At 39.3% G+C, this 15,725-nt stretch overlaps 2 protein-coding genes and 1 pseudogene across 4 annotated transcripts in view; all 3 read left to right on the top strand.

Annotated features, from left to right (window-relative positions):
* The window catches only part of LOC149108361 (collagen triple helix repeat-containing protein 1-like), a 7,991-nt gene extending 7,776 nt beyond the window's left edge, over positions 1 to 215 (top strand). For all 3 annotated transcript variants that reach the window (XR_016209040.1, XM_089295690.1, XM_089295689.1), the window contains exon 2: positions 1 to 215. This exon is cut by the window's left edge and continues 321 nt beyond it. The gene's annotated coding sequence lies outside the window, so the exon portion shown is untranslated.
* Positions 216 to 1,808: 1,593 nt separating this feature from the next.
* Positions 1,809 to 5,494, top strand: LOC149108360 (collagen triple helix repeat-containing protein 1-like). The gene is made up of 3 exons (XM_089295889.1): positions 1,809 to 2,206; positions 4,521 to 4,764; positions 4,994 to 5,494. Exons 1-3 carry the CDS (start codon positions 2,102 to 2,104, stop codon positions 5,335 to 5,337), a joined length of 693 nt encoding a protein of 230 aa, XP_089152015.1. The 5' UTR covers positions 1,809 to 2,101; the 3' UTR covers positions 5,338 to 5,494.
* Positions 5,495 to 9,991: 4,497 nt separating this feature from the next.
* Positions 9,992 to 13,428, top strand: LOC110063598 (collagen triple helix repeat-containing protein 1-like; annotated as a pseudogene).
* Positions 13,429 to 15,725: the final 2,297 nt, after the last annotated feature.

Below are 15,725 nucleotides of genomic sequence, written 5' to 3'. Positions count from 1 at the left end.
ATTGAAGAAGTCCCACGGTCCCAGTAATCAGGCACTTAACAAGAATAACGCTAGCAGTAATGTGTTAGGAACTGATATTGTATGCTACTAATGTCTTCTTGATGCTTGGGTTTTGTTAACACAACATGTACTCGATCATAAACCAGTGAAGGGTTTCTGATGTTCAGGAAAGTTACTGTAATTGATTTGGTTCAATAAAACTATTGTGTATTGCAGCCGATGTCTGATCATGATTTCCCGTGTTCCGTCATCACTCACGTATATAAAAGGTATAACTTGATTACCTGATATATTTGATCCTGAGCGGGCAGCAAGGAGATTATTTATTTATTTTTTTTATTTATTTATTTATTTATTTATTTATTTATTTCACTCTCTGTCTTCAGTTATCATTCTGACAATTACAAAATATGTAAAGCCTTATTTAGTTCAAATCAACTTCGATCCCAGGCTCTCTCTCCTTTGCCTCCTTTGTCGGCGAGGAGAGTGGCTGGTCACCTGACCCCAGACTCTAGGTGGTAAAAAAATCTGTTGGGTGGGGTAGGGGGGGGAGGGTGGGCGGCGGCAGAGTGTTCTGATTGTTGCTTTGACAAATCTAGTGCGTTTCAAATCCATGGACAAAATGCAAAATGGTAAATAAAATATTTTATATAGCGAACAATGTGTTTGAGGTCGGGCAACATGAAACACAAACAGCGAAACAGTTTTAATTTTTAGTGAAGTCGACCGGCTAGAATGGAAGCTAGAGTGATCTACTTCAATATGTTAGATGAATAGACATTTCTTTTGTGAAGCTTAGAAATAGGACTGGAGAATAGGACTACTAGTCCTTTTGTGGTTTATAGCGATCGAATTTCTTTCACCTCATTTGAGATCAATAAAAGTTATTCGTTGGCCCTTCCTCGATGAAAACGTTTGTGTCTTAGGTGGTCACGTGACCAGTCGCAACCAGGTAGGCAAAGGAGAGAAGGCCTGGGATCGATGTTCAGTTCACATAAACTTGTAAAACCTCGAAGGGTTGATAGGCTAAAAGAGCGAAATACCTGGCACAGAATCACACCTTCGTGTAGAACTACATTGGACCACATGGCAACCATTTTTGCCGGGTAAAATTTATTATCAGCACCGCGAAAAGAAACAAAAACAAACAAACAATACATTTTCTGGAAGAAGTGGGTCATGCGTGGAAACCGGAAGTGATGTCGATCTTACAACACAACAACACATTTCCTAGTCCTAGAATACTTCTCTCTTGTAAATATCGAGCTTTGAAGTGAGTACACATTATGAATTATGTGTCTGTATGCAAGACCTAAGGTCCAAAGGAAATAAATGCACTGAGAAAAAGACATCAAAGCACAACTACATTTCTCAGACGTGTTCTTTAAATTACAGATTTGGTTTATTCACAAAGGATTTCCACTCAAATACCCGCCAGTTTTCCACCCTTACCGGTTAATCCGGCCCGAATTATGGCGAAAATGTTGCCGAGTAAGTCCGTTAATACGTCCAAGCCGCTTTATAGAGAGAAATTTACTTTCATATATAAACGTGTCCGGCGATTAATTCCGTATCAAAATTCTGTTTACGGTAGCATCACCAACATAATTTACATCGCGTTATGCCCTTTCAGACAATGTTCGCAAACAAAATGGGTGAAATAAAGGTGATATTAATTGCCAAAAATGTCTCTCAATTAAAGGGAATTTTCTCGACTGTGTGTAAATTCGATATTCACATGTTCTATATAAACCACGATAAACCACGAAAACAATAAATTGGTTAAGAAAAACTTAGTTAAACTAATCGACTCCTTAGCATGAAATTCTGTTCAACCTCTGTCCTATTACACTTGTGACACTTGCTTCGGACAGTTCTGTCAGAATTCGAATTGACTTTCTCTCGATGTCTTTATCTGGTTCAATTATTCTTAGACCTTTGACAGTTAATTCGAACATGAAAAATCTTCTAGTTACCATCAGAGGAACAAGCAAGCCGCTCTGCCTCGTTCTCGAGATTTTTCGCCTCGGGGTTCCGCAGTCGTTGCAGAGTTTCGTTAAGCTAAGGACATCAAATAACGTGAACAACTGAAGAAATAAGCATGTTCAGAAAATCTAGCGCTGTATCTTTGTTGCTGTGGTTGTTGGTTGCTCCGTTCTTCAGTGAGGTTGAAGGAAATAACCCAGTTTCTTCGAATTCGTCTAAGGTAAGTCTTGTTATATAGGACAGCGAAAACTTGGCTTCTTCATCTCGCTTCTTGTGCTTTTTGGGCATGCGCAAAAAACACTCATTTATTAATTAGGGATTGAATGAACTCGTTAAAAAATCTTTTTGTAACTCGGATTTTGCGTTAAGGTAGAAAAAAATCGCATTTGTGAAAATTCTTACGGGATTAATAGCTAATTAAGCTTGATAAAACTTTCCTTAAATACTATTTCAGGAGTTAGTTTAGACCGCAAGGTACACCATTAGCTGCCAAAAGAGCTTTCCCGCTGACTAGCATTAGTTGTGTCCGCAGAACACATTGATAGCGACTTCAAAAACCCCCTTTGTTGATGTTCTACCAACTCCAGCAATGGCTAAATCAACTTCTACATAACAAGTCGGTTATCTTTGTTGCATTGTCATCGTTGTGATAAATTTTTCAGGAATTAGTGATAGCTTTCGGATTTTATTTCCAAGGAAACTTCAGTCGTTTTGATTCTGTAACAAATACTGAATCTTGCTAATTTGATTTGAATTATTTTGATGTTTACTCTCTGGCTTTGGAAGAAAAATAATTCATATTCTCGCGCGACGTGCAAATAATCTTTGTCAACATGACATTTAACCAAGTAGTCAACTGAAAAGTGAATTGTGGCACACAAAAAGAGTGTTTTTAATTGTTCATTAAACTGTAACGGGAGCGGATTGACAAACTGTGCTTTGTAACATTGAATTTACTCAAATACTTTCTCGTGTTGACCTTTATAGCTGTTTTTCGTCATGAAGTCAATGTCCATTAGTACTGATTTAGCGAGTGAATGAGGACGCTAATTCGACCGAATTCTTAAAAAAAGTCTAGTAGTAGACTAAATCTCGACAAGGAATTTTTCCACCAGAGACAAAAAGGAAAAAAGAACATACCCTCTCCCTTTGCACCTTATTTAACTCGGTGAATATCTTTGGACAAAGGTTATACAGTTATCAATTTGATAACTATCGAAGAGCATGTCGCGTTTTTGTAAGTGTAACTTAGGCCCCTGCGTTCACTTTACGCCAAAGGAATTTGAAAACGGAGCTTTCACTCTGAAAACACATCAATTTTTTTCGTCCACACTACGCCGGAGGAATTTAAAGACTCAACAATCAGCGATTATTTTTCGGTAAACTTGGTTAGGCCATCGCTCTCGGAAAGATCTATCCGTTTTCAAAATGTTACCCGTCCACACGAAAACGAAAAGACGGCGTTTTCAATTTCCTCCGGTTTGAAGAGCGTTTTCGAAAAGCTCCGCGCTTTCGTGACGGATTAGTGTATAACCCGAAAAAGACGGCCTAACCGTAGAAATAAAGCTGCGTTTTCAAATTTCTCCGACGTAGTGTGGACGCTGCCTCAGAGAAACAAAATATATAGCACAGTATCGGCTTTGCTGCGCCCTTCAAACACTGATGAAATCCAAAGAGCGGCATTATTTTCCCCTCTCAAGCTGTGCTTAAAAAAACACAACGTCGTCATTTCTTTTGTTTTATTCCACTAGAATTTATCAGTTCAAATAATCCAGCAAACAATATTAACGTTCAACTATTATAAGTTTGGGCGACTTTTTCGAATGCAAAAATTCCACGCAAAACTTTTATCCTAATCTTACAGAAAAACTCGAGTGCTGATGGTGCTGTTAATTTATCCCAATCTCTGATAGAACAAATTTATTCACCGGAAGATAAATTATTTGAACGTTAATATTTGATTATTTGCACCCAATCAAGATTCAAGTTGATTTTTTTTTTCTAAAGACATCGCTTTAATGTGGAGCGCTGGTGTGTACCTCATGTTTCATCAGTTTTTTGAACTTCAGCAGCGTGAAGATTTTCTATTCCATTCAGTGTCAAGAGTAGTCTCATCTAGTTATAGCATTTTTTCCCAGGGAGGGTACTCGGATAAATTAGTGGCGAGGAGGTAAGAAGAAAGCGAAAATTCTTAGATGCTTGATTAGCGTTCCCCTCACAACCCCACCCCCACCCCCCAACCCCAAACAAGCTTAATTGAACAGTTATGAATGAAGTTAAGTGTAACGTTGTAGCCAGTTGCTGTACTAAATTCTGTTCGTAATGCGTGCAAAATGCGTACAAAAACCAAAGTCGTATGATGCTGCTTTTCTCTTCACTTAAAAGAACAAAATGCACATAAATCAATAACAAAATTCATAAATTTAAAAACCGCCATGGCTACATGATTTCAGGCATCTCTGATTATGCCTCTTTTTCACCAAATTGTCACTGCGTGTTTTCATCATTTACAAGACTGACTTCTTCAATCACAGAATACCAACACGTGTCTGCAAGGATCACCGGGTCTCCCTGGTGTTCCTGGTCGCAATGGACATAACGGGTTACCAGGCCGCGACGGTCGTGATGGAGCAAAAGGTGACAAAGGCATGGTTGGGTCCACGGGGTCGCGTGGCCAGAAAGGGGACGTGGGGAAAAATGGTGCAGACGCTGACCACAGAAACTGGAAACAGTGTGCGTGGAAGAGTGAAGACAGCCGTGACATTGGTCTTATCAAGGTATGCATTAATGTTAGTGATAAAAAAATAACCTGTATAATGTTGATTTAATCTTCGCTCAATTTAATTTCTACGTAGATATGGAAGGATATTTTTCCCATCCAAATGAACCGGGTGCATAACATCAATTAATGTTCAATTTTAATAACACGGTTGAGTCCGGCGAGACTACTTTATGCCCAATTTGGAATCAGGAATCCATACACGTCCTTGCCTTTATATTTTGCAAGATTGTGTTTTCGACAAGAGGAAAGATGACACCGCTGTCCGTGTTGTTTATCAGGGAAACTTTTACGTCCACTGCAGCAGCTGTTGTAAGCGATGGTTCATCACCTTCAATGGCGCCGAGTGCAGCGGTCCACTGCCCATTGATGTCGTTTGGTGGATGGCAAGCAGTAGCCACCACGACCACAGACCTGGATCAATAGAAGGCTACTGTGACAACATTCACAAGGGAAAAATCCGTGTTGGGATCAACATTAGAAACTTTGCTAGCTATGGAGACTCCGGCGGTCATACAGGCTGGAATTCAGTGTCCCGCTTGATGATTGAAGAAGTCCCACGGTCCCAGTAATCAGAATAACGCTGACCGTCAACAACTGATGTGTTAGGAACTGATCTTGTATAACACAAGACCTACTCGATCATAAACCGGTGAAGGGTGTCTTTTAATATTTTACGGTCAGGGAAGTTTTGTAATTGATTTGGTTCAATAAAACTTATGCATTGCAGCTGATGTCTGAGTGTCTGTGTTACGGTATCCGACTCTTCTTTACAAGTCTTATAACGTTGATTACCTGATAATTTGATCCTGAGCGGGCAACACGAAGGTATATTTACCTGATGAGAACCTCTCCTCGGCAATTATGATCCTGACAAATGCAAAAATATGAAAGGGGCGGTATTGTCAGAGTCCAGATAAAGAACAATTAAAGAAACAAGTGGCGCGGAATTACGCCTTCATTTAGAGCTATCATTGATGAGCAATATCGCGCTTCGTTTTTGTTTAATTTATTATGCGCAAGGCGAAAAGAAAGAGAAACATGCAGTCACCTTTAGGAGGCAGTGTTACCGAGCAATGGGACTCTGAGATAAGTACCTCTTTTGAGGTTTCTTTGTGTACATTCGAGTTAAAATTAACAAAAAAAAAAAAACATTTATAAATTTTAGAGCAATTACCTACCACATTTGAGGTGGTTTAGACATGTCAATTTATTGAAAGATCATTACGGCCTCCTTAAGTGTCAAATGCAAATTTTCTCTGATAATTTTCTTAGTATATGAAACCTACTCCGTATCAGAATTTTTTTTGCTATAGCATTACCGCGTTGTTCCCTTTCAGACAATGTTCGTAAACAAAATGGGTTTCAATAACTAAATTGCGATTGAAGAGAATTTTCTGATCTTTTCTCGACTGTGTTGAAAATCGATGTTCAATATGTTCAATACATCGTCAATTATAGTGATTATAAACCAAGAAAGGAATAAATGGGTGAAAAACTAATCGACTCCAGAACATGCAAACTCTCTTCAACCTCTCTGACACTTGCTTCAGACATTTCTGTCAGAATTCGGATTGACCCTCTCCCTATTTTTTTTCTTTTAATGTGGGGAAACAATTGTTCTTATACAGTTTTACAGTTTATTCGAACATGAAAAATCTTCCAGTACCCATTAAATCACAATTTCATATGAAATAAATTTCAGTTCATCAACAACTCTTGTCTCTTTTTTGAGCTACCTTATTCTCCTTTGTTTTCGCGGGTTCTTAAATTCGCGATTTTCGCGATTTCAAAAAATTCGCGAACTTAAAGATCCGCGAAAAATAACGACCGCGAACTTTGATCTCGCGAAATTTAATGGACATAGAAAAATTATGTATTAGTGTTTTCAAGGGTCCTAAACAATCTTTAACACAAGGTGTTAGTACAAGGAGCTATCATCTATCAACTTTAGATGTTAATCAGTGTCAAGATTCGCCTCAAGTTCTTCTTCGGCATCTGAGTAATCATCTTCGCACAGTTCCTCCAATACATCCTTTGTACAGTCGTCAAATTGACCATCCTGTCCCGGTCCTTGTAGTGTGTAGTTACGAGTGTCTTGTATCTTTCCATTATTGCCCTGTTCCTTGGTGTATCGTCCATTTCACATATCACCTCAACAGGAATTTCCAGACCTCCCTGAATCAATGGGGATCGACGATAGTTTCCATCAGTAACTTTAAGATGAACCATCCCACCTCTCAATAAGAAAAAGCGAGTAGCTCTAGAAATCTCTCTGGGCAAATGGCCTATAATCGAATCGGCCAGGCGACCACGGAGCCGTTTGTTAGCTGCGATTGCGTAGCGATCGTAGATATTGTTTCGTTCGTGAGAACATCTCAAAAGCTCCCCGACGATGGGTTTCCAAATTTCTTTGTAAACATGGAATCCACGAGGGCCACACAAAAATGAATGTTTGATGAAATCTTGATTAGAATTGGCCATCTTAAAGCCTGCACCGTCGTTTGAATTCCTGAGATGCGCGTGTTATCGCTATAGTCAGCTCTGAGAGACGGAGACAGAAGACGGAGCTGACAACAAAAAGCCTGAGGACGAGGTTAACTTATAGCCTACGGGTGGACTATATACCGCAATGGGTATAATGTTTCAGTTTAGACGCGTAAAACCTCGAAACACAATAGGATATCAAGTTCCCTTATGTTTTTGCAATCATCCGGTAAAGCCACGACGGTCAAGTACCACTGCTAAGCGCAATGTCTTTATTTCGCTGTGGCTTTACGATCCAGAGGCGACATACACCAGAACAACCTGAGAATAGTGAAGATATAAAGAGTGAGCATTCAGTTCCAGCCTGTTTTCCACGTAAAGAGAGCACTTCGAGACGTAGAACACAACGCTGTTGTATCGAGTGTTGCGGATATTGTTACACCCGAGTCTTCTACTGCATCTTCATCCAGAAAGCGCGGAAAATACACGCACTTCTCCGCTGAGATTCGTGTCAAGATTGGCAAATATGCTAGTGAGAATGGCAATCATGATTCAAAGGCTATCTGTCACTTCAAGAAAGAACTACCGGCCCTAAAGGAAAGTACAGTCAGGACTTTCAAGCAAGCGTACGAGAAACGATTGAAAGAAGAGAGGCGAAAGGGGAATACAGTGGCAAATATCGTGGCTATCCCGCATGATACACGTGGTCGTCCACCAAGCCTTCTTGAACTGGATAGCAAGCTAATCTCCCTTCTCAAGAGTATTCGTAGCAGAGGCGGTGTTGTAAATTCCTGCGTGGTTAAGGCTACTGCACTGGCACTTGTAAACAGCAACAACATAAGTGGATTGAGAGGATTTAAGCCCAAACCTACCTGGGTGAAGTCTGTCTATAGACGTTGCAATTTCACCCGCCGAGCTGGAACAACAACCCGTCCCCCAGTACCTCGCGGGGTGTTTGAAGATTGCAAGCTCACTTTTCTTACAGGTATCAGCCGTGCGAGCACCCAGCACAAAATCCCACCCGCGAGTTGGTGCTAAACGCGGACCAAACCCCTTCCTCATATGTCTCAGTAGGAAGAATGACAATGGCCTAGAAGAACTCTTCTACAGTCCCTATCAAAGGCTTAAGCGATAAAAGGAATATAACGCTTACATTTGTTATTTCGTTGTCGGGGGAGTTCTCGCCAATGCAGATCATATACCAAGGGAAAACTTCAAGAAGTCAGCCAGTGGGCTTCAAGTTTCCAAATGGGTTTGCAGTTTCACAGAATGAGAAGCACTACTCAAACGAAGCGGAAACACTTTCCCTGATCGACAAAGTCATCAAGCCATGGCCATTCGTTCAAAGGAAAAAGAAGGAACTGAAGCTGCCACTAACACAGAAAGCACTTCTGTTCTGGGATGTGTTTAAGGGGCAAAGACGGAGAAGGTCTTGTCAAAGCTGGCATCTCTAAATATCGTGGCTGTGTCCGTACCCGCTTTTTTCGGTCATTAGATCTGACTGTTAACGGTGAGGCGAAGCGCTTTATGAAAGACAAATTTACCACGTGGTACTCCGAAGAGGTACAGAAACAGATAAACCCAGGAAACGGTGACGCTAATGGTGAGGTCAACGGCGATTTAAGACTTACAGCCCCGAAACCTCTCCACGCTTCATGGTTGGTGGACCTGTACAACCATCTCAGCAGTGATATTGGTAGGCGCCACATCGCTAAAGGGTGGGAAAAGGCTGGCATCGCCCAACTTTTAGATGAATCGTTTAGTCTTCTCCCTGAGGATCCATTTGAAGAGATTGAAGGTTCTATTGAGATCTCCTAGAAAGGACATGTAACGATACTTTCGATACTTGATAATGACTCGGAAGAACAAGAAGACTTTTTTTATTACTGTAAGACTGACTTTTAGAGGAATACAGCTGTCGCTAATGGACAGCATATTGCTCTTGTTTCAATTGTTGATTAACGTACAATTTTTGTAAAAAAGAAAAAATAAAGTCACTTAATCGTCAATTTCGCGAAATTAAATTCCGTGCAAAGACAATTTTTCTCCGCAATCGTGAAATTAAAGACTCGCGAAAGTTAAGTCCCGCGAAAATAAAGGAGAATAAGGTATGTGCTTTGCTAATCATCCATGCATCGACCTTGGATGACCTCACGTGAGAATCCTGAAAACCACTCAATCAGAGCGTACCTTAGCATCTTGATACGTGCTTGCTAAATTTGGCCACTCTGTTTTGCTCTCACACGACATTTTGTCCAGAATATTTTCTATTCCCTGCCACCCACCCAAAGCTCTTGCCCGCTCATAGGTCGTCGTAATAATACAGTTTGCCTAAGGACTTTTCCAATCATAGTGGATATTTTGTAAAACAACTTATATTGTAGGGCGACATCAGTTTTACACCTAGGTTCAGTAACGTACACAATTAATAAAAACTCCTGGCATAACATGTAAATCTTGAGGGTTTAAGCACCACTTTTAGTTGTATTTAATAGATGCGTTAATTGTTAAGCTCAGCAATGGGACTCTGAGATAAGTACCTCTTTTGAGGTTTCTTTGTGTACATTCGAGTTAAAATTAACAAAAAAAAAAACATTTATAAATTTTAGAGCAATTACATACCACATTTGAGGTGGTTTAGACATGTCAATTTATTGAAAGATCATTACGGCCTCCTTCGGCGTTCAGTCGTCACAGACTTTGAAGACGCCAAATAACGTTAAACGTTAAAAAATAAACATGTTCAGAAAAACCAGCGCTGTACCTTTGTTGCTGTGGTTGTTGATTGCCCCGTTCTTCTATCAGATTGAAGGAAATAGCACCATTCCCTTGCCCAAGGTACATGTAAGATTTCAGATATAGAGAGCGAGCGAAACCTTGGCTTCTTCATCTTATCTCGCCGCTTGTTTTTTACACCTACGCATTAGTCGCGTACTCGCTTAGTATTCTAAAATATAAATTAGGGAATTCACGAAATTGGTTTACTTTGATCTTTTTGCAAGTCATATTTTGCGCTATAATATTGATAATACTGAAAAACTGTGAAAGTTACTTCGCTATTAGCAAAGCTACCATCCTCAAACACAGTGTCAAAATCGACTTCCAAAATGCTCGCCGTAAATTTTATAAGGACGAATAGTGAAATCAAATTTTACAACGTGTTTTACTTGACAGGTCAGTTATATTGCACTACCCAAATCAAATCAAATGTATTTAAAACACAACATGAAATAGCGACCAATAGCACAATTACCTGTACTCCGAGTGCAGTGATAAAGAAAAAAAGTGGAATATTTCCCTCAAGTCAACCGAGCTTTATCAGCGACAATAAAAAATGTGAAGGATAAGATGAAAAACAAAATTAATTTTTTTATTGTAGACAAATCGATCTAGTCGTGATAAATGTTTCAAGAGTCGGTTGTCATTGGTCGTAGGATACGATATAGCACCGTTTTTTTGTTTTTGTTTCTTACAGTAAGTCGCTCATTGTAGTAAGGTGGAATAATTCAAACACGTGCGAAGTTTTAATAATCTTTTATCCTGACGGTGTCCTTTCCTCTAACGTGGTAGCAGTTAACAGACAACAAATGTGCCAACCAAAAAGTACTTTTTATAGTTACTCATTAGGCTATATAGAGCGGAAAGCAGTTTAGCAACCTCCACCCGAGTTACACGTTCCTTCTTCTTGTAGCTGTTTTTCGTAATGATTTCAATGTCCTTTTTCTATACACAATAGACTCTGTACATCCCTCATAACATATGTATTTATCGAGTTCATGGGAGGACGCTAATTCAGCCGATTTCAAAAGTAGTTTGCCATTTTTAAACCAAATCTCTGTAATTTGAAACGAGTTACTGGAAACTTTGTGACGCCGGATTTCCGTCTAAAGTCTTAGTTAGCAACCTTCGAGAGGCGTAGAGGAAAAAATGTATTATGTGTTGCTCAGTGGTGTGTAAACATCTTGCAAGAAAAATTTCGTCTTGCTTGCCACTCACTTCATGGCCAGTTTGATGGAGAAAACTGAAAATATAACTGGAAGTTTATTCAGTATTGTGAAAACATTCAGTTATTGGCGTTTAAAACTGAATAATTATTCTGATTGTGGAAATACAAAGCTACAGAATTTAACTTTTCCACAGATTTCTCCTTTCAAATCAAAGTTGTTTGATGATCTTCAAGGAGTGAAAGGAGGGAACGAGCTTTTTCTCTTCTTTTTAATGTTGATTTATTGCAGAGAGAAAACACTTCAACTAGAAATCAATATTTGCATTGTTGAATACTGAGCTAATAAAATCAATCCTTTATTTACAATATGTCCGGCGATCAATTAATGATCAAAAACCATTTTTTGTTTAATCCTATTTATTGTGTTCAGCATTGTGTCGCTCTTAGGGGGAGTTTTTCTGCAATGTTAAAGGCCTTTAACCATTAACTGCGCTTTCAAAAGATGGAAAATACTTCTCCAAAATTAAAAGGAAAGATTTGGGGCATTTGACATACTCTGAGAAATGTTATTTTTTCGGTTAAATCGCCAAAAAAAACTGTAGTTGTAAGATTTTTAGTCCCAAGCCCATGAATTAAGTTGAGCCGGTGTTAAAATTAAGATCAGAGGCATTTGTTAACACAAACACATTGTTCACTAAGTAACACTGCAGCTATTTCAGTAACTTAAACTTAACAACAAAAGATTGTTTCAACTTTCGTCTCTTACTTATAAAACAATACAGGAAAACAAAATCATATTTGGATGACATTTCTTAGACTTTTTCCCATCATACTGACATGAACGGTAAAAAGATTTGTTGTCGCTGTCTAGTATGGTCTAGTATAATAATGTCAAGCGAAAGATTTTGAGAACTGAATGGAAAAAGTGTCAAACGCTGATTTCCCAGCTATGGCATGTTTAAGACAATAAGACAATAAGGTAAATTTAAGCTTTAAATGTAGAAATCGTTCAGAATATGAAAAGCAAGGGCCATTCAAGGTTAGAAAAATTAAGCAAATAAGTTCTTCATGTGGGTAAACTAGGAAAACTTCATTTCCGTCTTCAAGTCCTGCAGTTTTTTTTAACTTGGGATCAATATGGTTATATTAATAGTCTTGAATATCTTTATCACTGATTCAGGTTTGCTATGAGAGAAGATCAGGGAAGGATATTATGTAGCTTTTGAAAAAGAAAATTGACACGATTAGCCATTTTTGTCTCCATTTGAATCAAATACTTAAAATATTCAGATACTAAAATACACTTTGCTTTTTCAAGTCGATGTGCAGAGCATGTGCTTCATTTAGAAATGGTTTGAATGGCCATAACGGCTTACCAGGCCGCGACGGTCGAAATCGTGCAAAAGGCGAAAAGGGCGTGACTGGCCCTTTCGGGTCACGTGGCCTAAAAGGGGACGTGGGACCAAAGGGCTCGGACGCTGACCGCAGGGACTGGAAACAATGTGCTTGGAAGGGTGGAGACGACCGTGACAATGGTCTTGTCAAGGTATACATTGGTCTAGAAAGCAAAAGTTCGTTTCTCTATGTCAGGAGCCCATGACCCTGTCTTTGCTAATTTAGTTTTATTTTAAGAACCCTGCTAGCAAAGGCATTTTATCAATGTTTGGAAAATCCAAATTACTTTGGAAAGAGCGTAACAAGTAAAACTATTGAAGTTAAGATTCTATTTTTCTTTGGATCAGAGTACCAGTCCTGTTATTATTAGTTTCACATATCGTGAGTGAAAAATCGGCTTATTACTATTAGTTTTAAGCTTTTTTTTTTAAACTCGCCTCCTGTAATGGCTTATTTGTCTCTTTAGGACAATAAGAAGAAGGACAATACCGCTCTATGTGTTGTTTTCCAAGGCTACTTCCACTTGAGAGGCTGTAACTTCTGCTGAAAGCGATGGTTCATCACCTTTAACGGTGCCGAGTGTAGGGGTCCTCTTCCCATTGACGCAGTGAACTTCATCAAACACAGTAATCAGGACAATCACAGGCACGGAGCAATAGAAGGCTACTGTGACAACATTCACAAGGGAAAAGTGCGCGTTGGGATCAACATTGGAAACTGTGCTGGATCTGGAAACTCTGACGGTTATACAGGTTGGAATTCTATGTCCCGCTTGATCATTGAGGAAGTCCCGCCGTCTCAGTAAATTTTTGTTTCTTCGTACCAAAAACGCTGACAGCAGCAATGGTTTAGGGAATGGTCTGGAGTGCTATGTTTTTTACTTTTGCTTGACTTTTGTTAACACAGTCTGTACTCCATAAGTTGGTGAAGGGTTGGTAAAGATTTCATTGTTGTAACAGTTACTGGTTATCTTCAATAAAACTATCATACAATGCACTCGGTTTCTTATTGTCTATGTATAGTAATCACTTTTCTTAATACAGTATGCCGGAGAGGGCGATCATTTTGCTGCTGGAAAATTGCATTTCATGTTGATAGAAGGGAACATTTACCAAATTTCCATGAGACTACGAGAACTCTCAAGTGGAATCGCTACAAAAACAGAGATACTTTAAGATGGCTTGATCGGATTTTTGAATGATGATACAGTTTAACTTCGAGTGATTAGAACACCACCATTATCAACCCAACAGAAAACCGAACATTACTGGTGTGCCAGAGAAAGGTGAAATTTTCAAATGAAGTACGTTTTACCAAGATCTGAGTTACCATATCAATATCGCGACGTCATACCCCATTTTACATATATAGTCAATGATGGGATAATTTTGGATACCGTAAATCCACGAATTAGCGTCCCCCTCGAATAAGTGCTCCTCCTATCGTCCCCTTCCCTCCTCCCATTTTGTGGACGAGTAATGAGACAACAACAGATGTATAGTTTTCGCCATGTAGTATTAGATTTGTACATTGTTTTAGTTTGTGGGCCCGTTAAGTGAACACGTTGAACGCGTTTAGTACTAATGGCGCCGCGATTTAAACTGTAGGATCAGCTATTTATGTCGCTAAACACTGGTATGTTGTTATTTGCGCGCAGAGGACGTATTAAAAATATGATCATGTCAGGCCACGATTAAACGCCCCCCCCCCCCGAATAAGCGCCCCCCGTCTTCTCCTAAATTTGAAATAAGCGCCCCGGACGCTAATTCGAAGATTTACGGTATACGACGTCGTGATCTACGACCCAACATAGTTGTCTCAACAATGGCAAAATATTAAACAAATTACGGGAGCGTTTTGAGAAAATTGCGGGTGAAGTTTCAAGGAATCAGAATACAACAACAAAAAAAATGCTGCTTAAAAATGTTGTTTTCACTTGTGTTGTTTGTTGTCTTCATTATAATTTAGTTCTTTTGTCTCGAATCACCACGCTATTGTGCATTTCTGTTCTTTACGAATTCATAAGACGTGTGATTACTTTCCGAAGTTTTCCTGGAAGTATGCAAAAATCTGCCTTCCCTTCAGAGTTATGTTTAGCATGACGATTTTCTGCTTGCGCTCACCGCTTACCCTCGTCATGTTAACGCTGCCTTATGTAAAAGTGTGGCAACTATTTCATTGTTATTGTAGTGCTAGCTCCACAACATTCAAGAGCATGAGTGAAAATCGGAGCAACATTTAATCTTGGTCCTAAAATAATTATTTCTGTTAGAACTATAAAGTCACCCATCTGTTGACTCTTGAACTGATTTAGCGTATTATGTTTATATGGCTGTAAGCAAGATTCAAGGCCCAAGACGAAATTTACAGGAAAAAAAGTGCACTGCAAAGAGACACGCAACTCAGTTTTGACGTGACTTCGTAAAATCAAAGCACAACTAAATCCCTCATACTTGTTCTCCAAAATATTCAGAATGATTATTCACAATGAATTTTGCATCTTTACCGGTCATTCAGGCCCAAAATATAGTGAAAAACGTTTACGCGCTCTCACCGTTTTATAGAAAGAATTTTAGTTTAGTGTACATTCTCGTCCCCAGAGGCCACGCTCCTTTTGGTCAGCACCAAGAATCCCGACCTCTGGCGGGACCCAATTTTCTGAGCATGCGCAGAGTTTTCGTTTCGTATTCTCAGCCAATCAGATTTGTCAGATTTGACGGAGAGTCCGTGAATCGCGGACTTCCAGTATTGGAGCAACCCAGAGGTCGCGATTTTTGGTGCTGACCAAAAGGAGCGCGGCCTTTGGCCTAGGACGAAAATTTTGATAATATCTGATGAATAATATCCTTGTCAAAAATTCTGTTTGCTAATTAGATCCACCCTTTTGTCGAATTATACCCTTCGGTTAAATTCCGACATGCAAGCTAAAAGAATGAGTTATAGCTGAGCATCTATGAGACTAAGAACTGCGAATTATTCTCTTAACTGTGTTGAAATTCGACTTCAATGTGTTCGATATATCGTCAATTATAGCGATAAAACAGGAAAGAACCGACATGAATGAGAACCAAGCCTTATTAAACTAATCGACTTTATAGTTTCCTTTAACATACAAAGTTCAGACAGTTCTGT

The sequence above is a fragment of the Orbicella faveolata genome, unplaced genomic scaffold (assembly GCF_042242905.1).
Source record: "Orbicella faveolata isolate gen_17 unplaced genomic scaffold, um_ofav_v1 contig_26, whole genome shotgun sequence".
NCBI classification, from domain to species: Eukaryota; Metazoa; Cnidaria; class Anthozoa; order Scleractinia; family Merulinidae; genus Orbicella; species Orbicella faveolata.
This window is presented reverse-complemented; position numbering and strand designations above follow the sequence as displayed.

Excerpts from the sequence above, each read along its gene's own strand:
- LOC149108360 (XM_089295889.1), top strand. The coding sequence starts at position 2,102 with ATGTTCAGAAAATCTAGCGCTGTATCTTTGTTGCTGTGGTTGTTGGTT. Across the intron at positions 2,207-4,520 it reads TTTCTTCGAATTCGTCTAAG|AATACCAACACGTGTCTGCA; the intron begins GTAAGTCTTGTT and ends CTTCAATCACAG. Across the intron at positions 4,765-4,993 it reads TGACATTGGTCTTATCAAGG|ATTGTGTTTTCGACAAGAGG; the intron begins TATGCATTAATG and ends ATATTTTGCAAG.